At 48.9% G+C, this 15,076-nt stretch overlaps 1 protein-coding gene across 8 annotated transcripts in view; it reads left to right on the top strand.

Moving 5' to 3' along the window:
• The window catches only part of AKAP13 (A-kinase anchoring protein 13), a 315,522-nt gene that overhangs the window by 157,805 nt on the left and 142,641 nt on the right, over nucleotides 1-15,076 (top strand). For all 8 annotated transcript variants that reach the window (XM_055417745.2, XM_088829675.1, XM_088829674.1 and 5 more), the window contains 2 exons: nucleotides 7,557-7,755; nucleotides 10,423-13,420. In XM_055417745.2, coding sequence (XP_055273720.2) covers nucleotides 7,557-7,755; nucleotides 10,423-13,420 — 3,197 coding nt within the window. The remainder of the gene's footprint in view (nucleotides 1-7,556; nucleotides 7,756-10,422; nucleotides 13,421-15,076) is intronic.

The raw sequence follows: 15,076 nt of genomic DNA, 5'->3' as shown, positions 1-15,076 counted from the left end.
ACGACTGAAGCGACTTAGCATGCACATGCCAATAGAAGGACAGCATTTTATCCTTTGAAGCAATGGTTTATCTGTCCCTTCAGAGAGAGTGTGATTTCACACTGTTTATAAAGTATATCCCTGCTTTTCTGCCCTGGAGTGAAATCCCAACAGATATTGGAGTCTGGGCCATGTGTCGGGAGATGGAACAGGGCAGTGCGACCCGGCCAGTCTGAAGACGGGAGGTCTTGGCCCTCCCTAGGGGTTACAGGGAGTGGAGGAGTTGCAGGACAAGACAAGAGATCTTTCAGATCTCAGAGGTGGGAGACCACTCTAGGAGTCAAGCTGCACTCTCCAGATAAAATTCAGGGTGCCCAAGAATGGTTTGAAAACAACATATTAACAGGATGCTTGAAAGTTTCCCATATTCACGGCGTCAGTCCTTTATATCTTGAAGTCTGTTCTGGGGCGTGGTCGAGTGTAACCAAACGGGAGGTTCTGCGAGACCCGCAGTAGCCTGTGACGTCATCGTAAGGAAGTAACACCTGTACTGCGCCGCTGATGCCACCGGTAGTAAAGACAGCCTTTCCTCGGCTCAGGTGGTGGTGTCTTCATGGTGTGAAGAAGGAAAGGTCGTGGAGATCGGTAGCACTCCCCTCCCCCTGCGGCATTTGCACGCCTTCATCTGCAAATCTTCTTTCTTTTATTTTTATTTGTTTATTTTGCTTTTCAAAGCCTCATTGGAGGCTCTGGTGCCTCTTAATCCACCAGCTGAAATAACCAGAAATTCTAATGAATTTGCAGGTATGCTTTTCTGTCCTGCCACACTTGATGGCATAACATCTTGGTGTGTGTTTCTGAGGTAAATTTTCAATACCCAGGCATATCCTTCTTTACGGCAGAAATACAAGGCCGAGGGCCAGGTGACTGACTCAGTGCTGCAGAATCCCACCTGCCAGCGCAGGAGACGAAGGAGACTCGGGTTTCATCCTTGAGTCAGGAAGTTCCCCCTGGAGAAGGAAACAGCAACCCACTTTACTATTCTTGCTGGGAAATCCCATGGACAGAGGAGTGTGGCGGGCTACAGTCCATGGGGTTGCAGAGACAGACACACACCCACACACTTCTCTGTGGCCAAAATGTCAGTGCAAGCCAAGGGTCAAGTCAGTTACCAACTGTAGGCATAGAGAGGGCTTCTAACAGGAGAACGGGTAGTAGTTACTCTATGAACAAGGATAGCGAACTTAAACTGGGAAGGGCGGTTGTACGTCGTCGAGAAGGCCTGTCCCTTGGAACTGAGAGCGTGGGGAGGGGAGCCTCCAGCCCACCTCGGGGGGAGAGCAGCCGGGGAGACCTGGGCTCTGCCTTTCCTGCCCGCTCTTGGCCCCATCGGCAGAGCAGCTCTGTTTCTGCACACGTTTCTGTTTGAAACTCTTCAACTAAAAAGCTAGTGTGTCTGGTAACTTTTGTTGCAATTTATCTCAAGCCTCCAAGCTGGCCTTTTTCAAGTGTATCTGCTGCCCGTGTGTTGAAGACTAAGGGAACACAGGCCAGTGTCCACATGAAGTTAAGCAGATGACGTTGGGACCATTTGTTTATTTGAACTCTTTGTACCAGCCCTACCAGTATTTAGAGTGACAGTTGACTATGTTTATACTCTGTTATCTCTGTTAAGATATATATTTTTCTAGCTTGTGTCATAATTTAACTCAAAACCATTATTTTCCTTCTTGGTAATACATAAAAATGATGTTATTATTACAAGTAACAGCGTTGTAATATCAATGAAATATATTTAGTGCATATTATGCCACACGGGGGTAAAACCCCCATGAGATTCTTTCTGCTTTTTGTTTCCACGGAGGTGGCAGTAACAGCAGTAAGCCACATTGTGGTCACCAGACAGGAATCACGTGTTTGACCTTAGAACGGTGTTTGTTTACCCTTGAGAAAGATATCATGCTTATCCTGGTAGCCCTGGCGTCTAGCAGAGTGCCTGCCATTTAGTAGAAGTGAAGAAAAAGCCAGAGAAAACAGTGGATGCATAGGAGGGTTCTTAAGGGCATCAAGTGAGAAAAAGTTTTTAAAAGAAGAATCAGGTCACCATTTTTAGATTCTATGGAACTCAAACTCAGTGGGGAAAAAAGCCACTGGATTTGGGGGTTTGTTTTATCAATGGAGACCCATGACAGAGAAGTCTTAGTAGCCATCGGAGATGTGATGGTGGTGGTTTTAGACTCTAATAAGTCATGCCAGACTTTTTTGTGACCCCATAGACTGTAGCCCTACTCTTCCCTGGAAAATCCCATGGACAGAGGAGCCTGGTGGGTTGCAGTCCATGGGGTCGCAAAGAGTCGGACACGACTGAGCGACTACCTTTCACTTTTCACTTTCATGCATTGGAGAAGGAAGTGGCAACCCACTCCAGTGTTCTTGCCTGGAGAATCCCAGGGACGGGGGAGCCTGGTGGGCTGCCGTCCATGGGGTCGCACAGAGTCGGACACGACTGAAGCAACTTAGCAGCAGCAGACTGTAGCCCACCAGGCTCCTCTGCCCATGGAATTTTACAGGCAGGAATACTGGAGTGGGTTGCCACTTCCTCCTCCAGTGGATCTTCCCAACTCAGGGATCGAACCAGCATCTTCTGCACTTGGCAGGTGGATTCTTTACCTCTGTGCCGCCAGGCAAGCAGCCAAGGGAGAGGGTAGGCTCCAAATGGCAAAGCCTTTAATTGTTTAAATAGCCAGTGGGGAGGCAGAAGGGAAGGAATGGGGGGGCGTTGTATGCATATTAGAGGGGTTGCAGCAGGGATTTCTCTACCCCAGCACTTCTGATGGTTTGGGGCCTGGTGACGTTTGTTGTATCGTAGGGGCGTGGTCCTGTGCCTTGGAGGACAACCACCCCGCCCCCACGTGTGACAGTGAAACGTGTCTGCAGACATGTTGTCAGAAGTCCTCTGGGGCTGGTCTGTAGGGTTGAGTCAAGACTGCTGCCGGCACCCACACACTTTCCCCTTTCTCCCCTCTGCTCTGTTGTCTGCTGGGATGTTCATGGTACTTGTAGGCCGATGGGGAAGGAGCTGCTCCAGAAACAGGTGGGAAGCTACAGGCATCCAGGGGGCAGTGACTGAATTGGTTACCAAAGGGCAGTTGATAGGGGAGCAGGAAAACCCACCGTTCAGAGAGGTGCCTTGAAGTTAGAGGAGCCGGGCAGACGTGTTTAATGTTGGGCAAAGGTGGACTTGGTTCATGTGAGTTCATGGCCTTGAGCTTCTCACTCTGAAGAGAGAAAAGATCACCTGAGGATGAAGTAGATGTTGAGTCTTTGAGGGAACTAGAGAACGTTTTGGTAACCCCTGTGGGGATGGATTAACACACATGAGCAGCAGCGAGGCCTGGCTGAATAGGGACTTTAAAAAATTACTTAAGACTTTAATTAAAATCCTAAAGAAGAGGACTTCCCTGGTGACTCATTGGATAAGAATCCACATGCCAGTGCAGGAGGCACCAGTTCAATTCCTAGTCTGGGAAGATCCCACAGGCCACAGCTACTGATCCCTCGCTCTGGAGCCCAGGAGCCCTAACTACTGAAGTCCTTTTTGTGCCTAGAGCCCGTGCTCTGCAACAGGAGACCCCACCGCCGTGAGAAACCTGTGCAGCGCAACTACAGGAAGCCCATGCAAAAGCAACAAAGACCCGGTGCAGCCAAAAATAAAATAGAAAGAAAAAGTAAAGCTGAAATCCCAGAGAAGAAACAGACCTATAAGCCAACCACTGTAACACTATTTTAATTTGTGCACTTTACTAAGTTTATACTCAACGCTTTGTACCTTTTTTAATTTGCTGAATATAGATTTCAACATTACTGAAGTGTTATTTGAGTTACATTTAATGGCTCCAGAATAGTCTGTAGGGCTTCCCTAGTGGCTCAGTGGTACAAAGAAGCCACCTGCCAATGCAGTGAGAGACGCAGGAGTTGTGGGTTTGATCCTTGGGTTGGAAAGATCTCCTGGGGTAGGAAATGGCTACCCAAGTATTCTTGCCTGGAAAATTCCCTGGACAGAGGAGCCTGAAGGGCTATAGTCTGTGGGGTTGCAGAGAGTCGGATGCAACTGAGTGGCTTTCCCTCATAAGACTATGCACACAGGTAATACTGTGTAGATATTTTCTTTAATTAATCAGATAGCCCTTTAGTTACTGGCTTGGTTAGGTTGTATCCAGTTCTTAGTAACAATTGTCCTTAATGTTGTAGCACACCTTCATGGAGCCTTGCTGGATTTTATTTGTGGATCCAGTAAAGGCTTTATACAGTGCTGAATGCAGAGCAGAAAATGTGTTGACCTCAGTGTCACTTCACTGAGGTTTTCCCTGACCCACCACATTTAAAACAACAAACCCATCTCTGCTTCATTTTTTCCACCATCCCTGCTGTCTCCAGAACACTGGGTGTTTTATCTTGACTGCTCTTTTCTCCCTTGCTAAGTCCACAAACTCCCACAGGACAAGGTTCGGTTCATTGGCACAGAGAGTACTGGCACATAAATACTTGCTGAGTAGTGGGGTTTACCCAGACGCACAGGCAAGGTGGGTTTGAAGAGTGTCCACAGCAGCACATATTCGTGGAAGCCAGTGGGAGGATAATTGCACTAACTGGTGCTTGGCTTCCAAGTGGGCCTGAAAGCAATAGCAGTCCACGTGGCTGATGAATTGGGAGATTTCAGGGTTAGCGCTTGTGGCAGCAGGTGTGCGTTCCTCTGGCAGGAGAGCGTGGGAGAGGCAGGAGGTAAGCAGATTGTGGTTCCAGCAGGGAATTTCCCAAGGTTTCCAAACTACAAAAGAAGTAGTTTGAGAATTAATAGTGACATGATTGGTAGAAAATGCCATTTTGCCAGGATGGACTGTATCACTGTTTAATTGCCTCTGCCTTGGCCAGCAGCCCCCTCTTGGCTTGCTATGTATTTGGTTCACATGGTATGGTACTGTATAATTTAGGTTGTATTTTCAAAGAATTTTTTTTTCCTGTTCAGAGCAAGGTTGTATGTGGTAATCTGAGTAAGCAGATATGCCAGTCCTGTCTGAATTAAGCAGAGCTAGTCCTTGGAAGGAAAGTTATGACCAACCTTGATAGTATATTAAAAAGCAGAGACATTACTTTGCCAACCAAGGTCCGTCTAGTCAAGGCAATGGTTTTTCCCGTGGTCATGTATGGATGTGAGAGTTGGACTGTGAAGAAGGCTGACCGCCGAAGAATCGATGCTTTTGAACTGTGGTGTTGGAGAAGACTCTTGAGAGTCCCTTATACTGCAAGGAGATCCAACCAGTCCATTCTGGAGGAGATCAATCCTGGGTGTTCATTGGAGGGACTGATGCTAAAGCTGAAACTGCAATACTTTGGCCACCTCATGCGATGAGTTGACTCACTGGAAAAGACTCTGATGCTGGGAAAGGTTGGGGGCGGGAGGAGAAGGGGACGACGGAGAATGAGATGGCTGGATGGCATCACGGACTCTGTGGACATGAGTTTGAGTGAACTCCGGGAGTTGGTGATGGACAGGGAGGCCTGGCGTGCTGTGATTCATGGGGTCGCGGAGAGTCGGACACGACTGAGCGACTGAACTGAACTGAACTGAGTGACAGGGTCACCTCAGCCCAGGTGGCACAGTGGTAAAGAACCTGCCTGCCAGTGCAGGAGACACAAGAGACACAGGTTTGATCCCTGGGTCAGGAAGATCCCCTGGAGAAGGGCATGGCAACCCACCTCAGTATTATTACCGGGAAAATCCCACGGACAGAGGAGCTTTGCGGGCTACAGTCCTTGGAGTCTCAAAGAGTTGGACATGACTGAGTGACTAACAGTCTTACTTGGTAAATATGTAAGCTATTTAGCATGGCATATTTTAAGCAACCGTTGGGAGTCTTGCTTGAGTATGGAAATTGTAATAGTTTTCTTCTGGAACAGCCTTAATTGTCACCTTCAGCCAGTATATGGCTCTCCAGTTTGTTATAGATTTTCTACTATAACATATTTTTAGTTTTCAAATTCCACGTATTCCCTGGTGACAGGTGTGATTTCGTGGATGAAACACTGGGTTGTCAGTAGGACGTGTCTGTTACGCCGTGATTCATTCGTTTCTTCCTTTTAAAACACGATAGTCATCCCCAATCGGAGAAGGCAATGGCAAGCCACTCCAGCACTCTTGCCTAGAAAATCCCATGGACGGAGGAGCCTGGTAGGCTGCAGTCCGTGGGGTCGCTAAGGGTCGGACACGACTGAGCGACTTCACTGTCACTTTTCACTTTCACACATTGGAGAAGGAAATGGCAACCCACTCCAGTGTTCTTGCCTGGAGAATCCCAGGGACGGGGGAGCCTGGTGGGCTTCCGTCTGTGGGGTCACACAGAGTCGGACACGACTGAAGTGACTTAGCAGCAGCAGTGATCCCCAACACCACTTTCTGCCTTCGTCCAGAATCTCTGGGATACTTCGTCAATATCCTGGTTTATTAGAACCATGTAAAGAGATTTCATGTTTTGAGGTCTGTCCCAGAAATGCTTTTTTCCTTACCTATGCCTTTTTCGGCTTTATTTGAATGCTGAGGTGTATCTGCAATGATGTGAGTTGAGCTGAGTTGGTCATCTTTTAAATGCAAAAAGTTAATAATTTATGTTATTGGGACCAAGTGCTTTAGTCAAAATAGGATTTGATAATTATATTGACAAGTATAGTATGATAAGACATTATAGTATTTTTCTCTATATAGTTTTGACTTTGAGAATTTTGAGGATACCTCCTCCACTTGTTTTTAACAAAAATTGGACTGACCTTGCATAGATTGGAGCAGTTAATTTCTTCCCTTCTCAGTAAAATTGACCACAGTTAGCATATGCTGCAACCCGTTTTAAGACAAACGCTTAGGAAGACATGCCTTTTTTCTTTTTTTGAAAACCAGAGGAAAACCATTCTCCTTACATTTCCTCATTGTTTGTGAGCATAATATTAACTCTTTCAGCATCCCAGTCTTCTTTTTATCTTGATCAAAGAACATCCTTAGGAAGGAATCCTGTAGTTTCCATTTACCCCATTTGTGACTTTTTGCGAAGTTATGTGTCTGAATTACTTGGAAACTGTGCAAACCAACTTTTTGGAGCAGAGCCTCAAAGAGCAGTGAGGTTAGAAATTTTACATAAGAGTTAGAGAATTTAACCTATGCCTGAGAGGCTGACTATATATGTATATTATATTAGTATGTTTTTATATATTAATATATATATTACAGGGTATTCACATGTATTATATAGAGAATATACATATGTATTGGAATTTCCCATGTGGCGCTAGTAGTGAAGAACCCGTGTGCCAGTGCAGGAGACCTAAGAGATGCGAGTTCAATCCCTGGGTCAAGAAGATCCCCTGGAGAAGAAACGGGCAACCCACTCCAGTCTTCTTGCCTGGCGAACTCCATGGACAGAGCAGCCTGGCAGGCTGTAGTCCATGGGGTTGCGAAGACTCATACAAAGCTGAGCAACTGAGCACACACATGCATACGTATATCTTAGCCAGCATTTGCTTCTTTCCAGGGAGGATGCTGGAGAACCAGACTCCTGGAGCAGTTTGTCCTATGAAATCCCCTATGGAGACTGTTCCGTGCGGCATCACCGAGAACTGGACGTCTATATGCTGACCTCCGCGTCCGAGCCACAACGGGAGCCCCCACCGCCTGGAGACAGTTGCACTGGACATATCTCCAAACTTATGAACATCCAACAGCAGCTAATGGTAAGGAAGAAATTTTCCATTTTCAGTCTTTCTCGCCCTCACCCCTTCCCCCAGTGAGCTTTGCCATAGTTAGAACATAGCCGTGCTTCCCTCAGAGATTGTGAAACCTGTGGAGCAGTTTTAGCTGCATTCGAAGTCAGCATTTATAGCAATAGAGCTTAGCACTGGGGTAGTAACAAGAGGAGACTGGGAAAAGTCGTCATTGGTTTTTGCCAGGCTTTTAAAATAATGAAAGATACACATATCCATTGCTGACAGAGAACTATGCAACAACTAGAGCTAAAATTTTCTGGCTTAAAAGGAAATTTGTTTAACACTGTAAATTTGTTGGTTTAACTTTATAAAACAAAATGAGCTAAACTGTTTCTGAGATTTTTGCTAAAGAACCAAATTTACTAAGAAAGTCTTTCCTCAACTCTTTCAATGAGTGATGACCATGTTGCTATATTTAAATTGATAGTTGTGCAGTAAAAAGATCACTGAAAAAAATAAAGATTTTTATAATCCACTCAAGCCTTCAAGATAAAGTTGTTGCCAGACATAAAAACATTACAGACTCCCTGGTGGCATTTATTATGGATAATATACACGTCATGTGGATACATCTCTCTTGGCCGTAACATCTAAAAGGCTAAGTTTAGATAATTTTTCCACCCATTTTATTTCAGAGTTGATTTGATTTGGAAAAATCTTGGCAGTAATTTCATTTAAGGTCATCTGGGGTCAGCTCACCGCCAGAGTCTTCTCTGGGAGCAGACCTTATTTCAGAGACCGGCGGGCCAGGACACGTCATAGCAGGGTTGTAGACACACTCGCCTTTACCTCTCCAGGTTGCGTTTATTCCAGACCAGGTATCAATTTTATTTTCCTCTGTGGAGATGGCTGAAAACTCAGGTTTTCTTTAGAGCTCTTCTTACTGGGTGAATGGTATTCCATTCAGAAACAGCAGTTTGCAGATGCCACAGCTACCCACAAGATGTGGGAATAGTTTCCTAGAAACCATGAGAAATTGGAACTGTGAGAAGAAGCATGTGTTAGGAGCATCGAAAATTTTTCAAGCCATACCACTTTTTTTCTCCAAATCCCCGTTCTGTCACGTTCACCCGTTGTTAAATTCAGTGGCCGGTTTTCATAATTCTTTGGAGTTGGTCACCATCTCAGGAGGAAGGAAGCAAGCGATTTTGAGTTCTCTTAAAGAAGCACAGCATGGCAGAGTTCAGTGAAAATCTCTCTTTCTCATACTGTCTTATTAGAAGGGCCTAGAGTGAGCTTGACATGCTTTACACTTCCACATGTGAACTTTCACATGAGACCCAGCGCGCAGACAGGAGCCGGCTGATGATCGAGGGCTGGAGGCACGGGGCCGAGTGGGTGGAGGAGTGAGTGGCGGCACACGGTGTGTGCGAGAGATTATTGTAAGAGCGAGTGATGAGTGAAGAGTGAGCCAGGCGTTTCAAAAAGCAGTTCCGGGAGCTCCCTGGTGGCTCAGTGGTCAGGATGTCGGGCTTTCTCGGCTATGGCCCGGCTTTAGTCTGTGATCAGGAAGCCGGGAATCCCGCAGGCTGTGCAGTGCGGCCGAAAAATAAATGAGGAAAGAAAACCATGTGATTCACAAAACTGTGTCATTCCAGAGGTTCCTGAAACTTTGATACAGAGGTAAACCCACTCTAACGATCAGATGTATTTTGTTTCTCTCCATTTTTTTCCTGAGCTTTGTCTAACATGTACTTGTGGTTTGTACATAATTTTAACTTTAGATTAATTGTTTTATTTATTTTCTAAAACATTATAAATATCTTTTTCCGATTTTACTGTAGTCTTCACTGTTAACATTTGGAATATATGACAGCATAGCGTTCTGCACCAGGTTATTAACCATGATTGTTCTAACCATTCCCATATAGTTGATCATGTCTGTTTCTCAAGTTGCAGAGACCTGTTTTTGAGATGACCTATAAAATATCCTCAAAGCACAGTACTATCTGAGAATAATGAAAAATTCCCTATTGCTCATTTGATACGTTATTTGTTTAATATTCAGTAGTAGAGGAACAGAGGAACTCTTCATCAGAAAGTGAAAGAAAGAATTGAATCATGCCACTCTTTTGAAATTATTATAGCCCCATAACTAGAATAGTTAACCTAGATTGAACGGAGCCTGTTTTGGAGATTGAAGGATGCTGTGTCATTCAGGACATGAGACCTTGTGTCTGTTCCTTGTGATTGAAGAGAGAGTGTACCAGACTGGTCAGGATTTGTTTTTACTTGTATATACAAGGCAGGAAGGAAGCTGCCTCTGCCCCTCTAAAGGCCCTATAAAAGGTAGCTTTTTCAGCTGCTCATTTGAAGATCAGTTCTGTGCTTTTTTTAAATAAGGTTTTTTGAGGCTCAGTTTTAATCTCCTTTTTAATAAGTTGATAATATAGAAAATAGCCATATTGTATTTTCTTGGCATCTTTATCGTTCTAGCGATTATGCAACTCTCAGAGGAAACTGAGGTCAGGGCTGAGGGAGCGTTTATTGGCATTTATTTAGGTTGGCTCATCCTTGACTTTAGAAGGGATAGCATGCTAGTGACTGCTCTCCCACAGAATTTTCGCTTACAGATGTCAGTGACATCTTTTCTCATGGTCAGTTTTTTAAAAAACATTTTCTATTTCCTCCTAGAGAACAAACCTCAGGCAGATGGACAGTCTCATGCCCTCAGTGGTGACAGCACAGGAACCTTCAAGTCCCTCCTGTGACCAGGATGCAGATGGTCACTTTTTTCCCCGCGCGTCCGAGCCCACAGCCAGCCAGCAGCTTGCCTCTCCTGAAGCTGCTGAGAGCTGTCATCGCTGCCGGGGGAGCTCCGTGGGGCAGACTGAGAGCTCCTGTGATTGGTCAGGTGTGGCCATGGAGGAGGATACAGACCCTTCCTGCAGGAAGAAGAGCACAGGCGTGGAGAGAACAGGAGGTGAGGTGGGGCCAGCACCTGTCACAGACTCTGGGGCGGCGTCTGCTCCTGACAGCTGCGTTCAGAGCGTGCCTGATGGCAGAGGAGAGGGCCCAGAAGGCCTTCTGTCCTGTGGAGTCAGAGACGAAGAAACTACATCTTCGGCAGCGGCCACCAACCTGGGATCCCCAGGCAGCGTCCTGCAGGGGGGCGTGGCCCAGGCCTACACTGGAGGCAAGCTGGTCGTCGCTTCACCAGTAGGTGCCAGCGCCCCCGAGGCTGCAGGAGAAAGGGAACATGGTCTCGTGCACCCCGATGCTGCCATCGGGGGGAACATGCTTGAAGTGGAAGAGAGTATGAAGAAGCAGTTTGAGGACTCCAGTATCAGCACGGCTGGAGCCTCTGACGGAAAAGTCACAGAGAAGCCTGTGGATGGAGCCAGCCTTCTAGACTGTGTCTTGGCCGCCAGTCCCCTGGATGCTAACAAACCTGCAGAATCGATACTTGCAGTTAGTAATGGCAAAGCTGCCATTGACCAAGCTGCAGAAACCGAAACTTCTAAAAGCTGTGCAGAGAGTGCTCACACTCCAGGGACCCAGAACCCTCAGTTAATTCCAGCTGCTGCAGGCAACGAGGTTTCAGAAGGGCTCCGACCCAACACTCCCTTAGCCAGCGTGTGTGCGCCGGGGTCGCCCTTTGATTTAACCTTGCCCGGGCCGCACAAAGATATGACACCTAACCTGAAATCAGAAGCGGAGTCATCTGGTGTTCACAGCCAAAACAGCGAGTCACCTATCTGCTCTGCAGCTGGGGGTGATAAACCTTGCACAGCCCCTGGGTGTCAGCCAAGCACAGGGACGTCTAGCGGTATGTCGCCTGCAGAACACCGTGATGACACAGCCCCCCGGCCTGAGAGCAGGACCACAGGATGGCTCAGCACACGGACCCCACCCACTGCCAGCTGCCCGAGGGGCCCACAGGCCAGCTCCACCCAGAACACCCCAGACACCCCAGAATGTGTGGATGCTTTTCCTTTCCAAGTTTCAGATAAAGAAATCCAAGGAGAAGATCTGAAAGCAGAGACATCATCAGCAGATCCGGCTGAGGTGGTTCCCCCCAAGGCTGAGAAAGAAGGGGCATCAGACCCGGCTGTGACACCAGGCGGGACTGTCTCTCTGGCAGGCAGGCCCGGCAGTGAATCAGTAACCAAAGATGACGCACTCTGGCTCGTCCCCTCCCAGAGTGAAAGGGGAAGAGCAGCCCTCCAGCCACACACAGATGGTGGAGATGGGCCTGACGGAGACACTAGACGTCCGGGGGAGCAGCCTCCAGGAGGCGGCGCAGCGGGCCTGGGCCCACCCCCTGCGGCCCTAGACCCAGCGCCCGGCATGGGGAACGCCGGCCCCGGAGGACTCGCTGGGGAGCAGGAGCGCCCTTTCCCCTCAGCCCCTGAAGCCCTGGCCGTCGAGGGGGCCACCGCCTCCGCCCTGCTTCCTGGGGGTCAGGCTGCTGTGACTGAAGGAGGAAAAACTCAGGTTGTTCCTGAGGGCCCAGGTGGCGAGGGTAAAGCCGGGACCTGTCCCGCCACAGACGACGGCCCTCTCTGCTCAGGAGCATCGCAGGAAGAGCAGAGACCACCACCTCCTGCGCCAGAGGCCCCTGGGGTCCCTGAAGAGCCCGGTGCAGTGGCCTGGGCAGAGGACAGAGCACCGCAGCCCGGCAACTCCCTGGGCACACCCTTGGCCTGTCTTCACGCAGAAGCTAAACCCAACAAGGAAGTGGCCCCAGCAGCCTCCCGGCCGACGGGAGGTGGGGCCGCACAGAGCCTGGTGCCACCAGGAGCCGGTCTGGCTGCAGACTCCAGCCAGGACGCCCCAGGTGCAGAGCCGAGCAGCTCAGCTCCAGCGCCAGATCTGTTAGCAGGTGGGCCCGAGGTGCCGAACTGCAGTCCAGCTTCTTCGGCTCTGGATGTTGAGGTGGAAAACACCCCATCCCCGGGAAAGAGCGCCAGGTGTGAGGTGAGTGGAGATGCAGTGCTGGACGGTGCCCGGGTCCGTGGTCTACAGGAAGTCCTCGGGGCCATGACAGAGGATACATCTCATAACGCCCCAGACACTTCGTCCTGCCAGGAGGAGAATGCGATCCTGGGTTTGCCTGGAGCTTCACCAGCCACAGGCATGACTGACCCCCAGGGCACCGCGCCTCTGGAGCCTGTGGCGCCTCCGAGTGGGGAGAAGCCGGAGGGAGTAGACTGTGGCTCTGTTGGCCTGCAGGCAGCCCAGGGGGACAGCAAGGTGCATCACGACCCGCTGCAGCCTGTGGGTGGAGAGCGCCCCCCAGAGATGGGGCCCTCGGGTGAGGCGAGGGGCGCCCGCGCTCTGCCCTGCAGTGTCTCCACCAAAGCCCTGCATGGGCCTGAGGGCGCCGACTCCATCGAGGAGGCTGCCAGCCGCATCGTGGATTCCGTCATAGAGCAAGTCAAGGCCTCTGGAGTGCTGATGACAGAGGGGGCTCTCGGGCACGGGTCACCGCCGAGGCCTCCCGAGGCAGGCCCAGGGACGGAGCCCATAGCGCACGCTTCCACTGGGGAGACGAGTGCCTTGCAGCCTGCAGAGACCCCGCCAGTGGGTAGTGATGGCGAAGAAACCTCTGGGAGCCTTGAGCGGCGCTTTGCTGGAAGCGAGGAGCCAGAGATTATTCTGCCTGTCCAAGGACCTGCACCAGAGACAGGTAAGCCACAGAGTACACAGGCAACCATTTGTCGGATAGATTTCCTCAGAGACTCTGGGATGTGCTGGTAAAAATACAAGTGTCGCTGCTGTTTAGAGGCCGTGTGTTCATTGGGTCGGTTGCCAGGCTACCAGTCAACACCATCCGGAGAGACACGTCATATCAGACTGGGGCAGATTCGCTTCCTGTATTCCAGAGCCCCGGCTTGATTGCTCAGAACCTATAAATGCTCTGTCCCGCTGGGGCAGCTGCAGCTTTCCTAACCTGGAAAACAGTACTGAGATCCCAGGTGCTCCATAATGATAAAGGGATGGAGCAGATGTTTTGAGTCACGTGTCTTAGCCCTTTTTCTCGAGAACCATGATACACAGTGCGGATGAAGTGTGTTTTATTTACAAACCTGAAATTCCCTTTCTTTGCTCACCATCCTAGTCCATGTCCTGAGCACGTTTAGAGTCAGGGTGGTTTCAGAACAGCTGGCAGTATCTTTCTAAGCCGATGGCCCAGCATCCTACATGGTGGCATTAGGTCATTGGTGGAGGCTGGGGGGAAGGGAACGCCCTACTTTTCCTGCCCGAGGAGCAGGCCTCCTGTTTCATTGCCGGTGGCTCTTGGGCAGCCAGCCGTCTGGGAACTGGGGACCCCGCGCCGCGCAGGGCCTAGGATACAGGATTTCCGCCCGAGCCTGGTCTGCCGCGCTGCTGTCACTGGGCAGACGTTGTGTCTGCTTATCTGGGTGAAGCAGCTGCAGTGAGCAGATTGCTCACACGGCAGCAGCCCCGTTCCATCTGTGGGTAAGCATGTCCAGTGAGAGCAAAGAAAAGCCACTGGTGCTCAGTGGAAAGAGACCATCCGAGTAGAATTTCTTATTGGGGGTTGAGGCTGAGGCTTAAACTGAAGTCGGGCTGGGTTTTGACTCCTGACGTCGTTCAAGGTCAATTGAGTTCACACTTTGAGACCACCACCTGTTCCCAGAGATAGACAGAGGACCTGTCTCCATGCTTGCCCCCAGACTCTCATAGGTAAGCAGCCTGTTTTGTTTTTATCGTCTGATTGGTTTTGCAGTTCCTTCTAAATTTTGAAAAACCCCTTCACTGTAGCTATGTGTTAAGAGTTGCGGGGGTGGGGCAGGAAGAGAAATGAACGAACAGACTAAGGAAAGAAGTTGCTTTGGAAAAAGAACCCTTTAAACACAGTGGCCACTTTTCCTGATAAAGGGTTTTTAACCATTTATAATCTGTTTTTCCAGTTGAGGGATTTAAGAAAGTAGTTAGTTTTGGTGGCTTCAGGCTTTTTGTTTTCTTAATATCTTGGATTGTTAGCCATGAACAAATTTCTATCACTGTCAATCTCAGGATTTTTAAATAAGAAGGTCTCTAATTTTTAAAAGAAGGCACAACAGCAGATCTATTTTGGGGGCCCTGGCAGGTTGACATTTTAGAAGAATGGGAGTGGCTGTAAGCTGATGCCCGGCTGTGTTCTTTTCACTTGGGTGCTGCGTTTTTGGCCACATGGGCTGGGATTATTTCTCTTTCCGGCTCAGTAGTCAGAATTTAACCCGAGTGAGTACAGACTAAGTAAGGTTGTGAGAAAAGGTAGACAGCAAGAAGAGTCTCAGACTTTGGTTGTTAGCAGCACACAAGTGAATTAAGGGTG

The sequence above is a fragment of the Moschus berezovskii genome, chromosome 21 (genome assembly GCF_049115385.1).
Source record: "Moschus berezovskii isolate FMDL1 chromosome 21, NW_MosBer_1.0, whole genome shotgun sequence".
Taxonomy (NCBI): domain Eukaryota; kingdom Metazoa; phylum Chordata; class Mammalia; order Artiodactyla; family Moschidae; genus Moschus; species Moschus berezovskii.
Note: the sequence above shows the minus strand (reverse complement) of the source record. Positions and strands in the feature narration are given on the sequence as shown.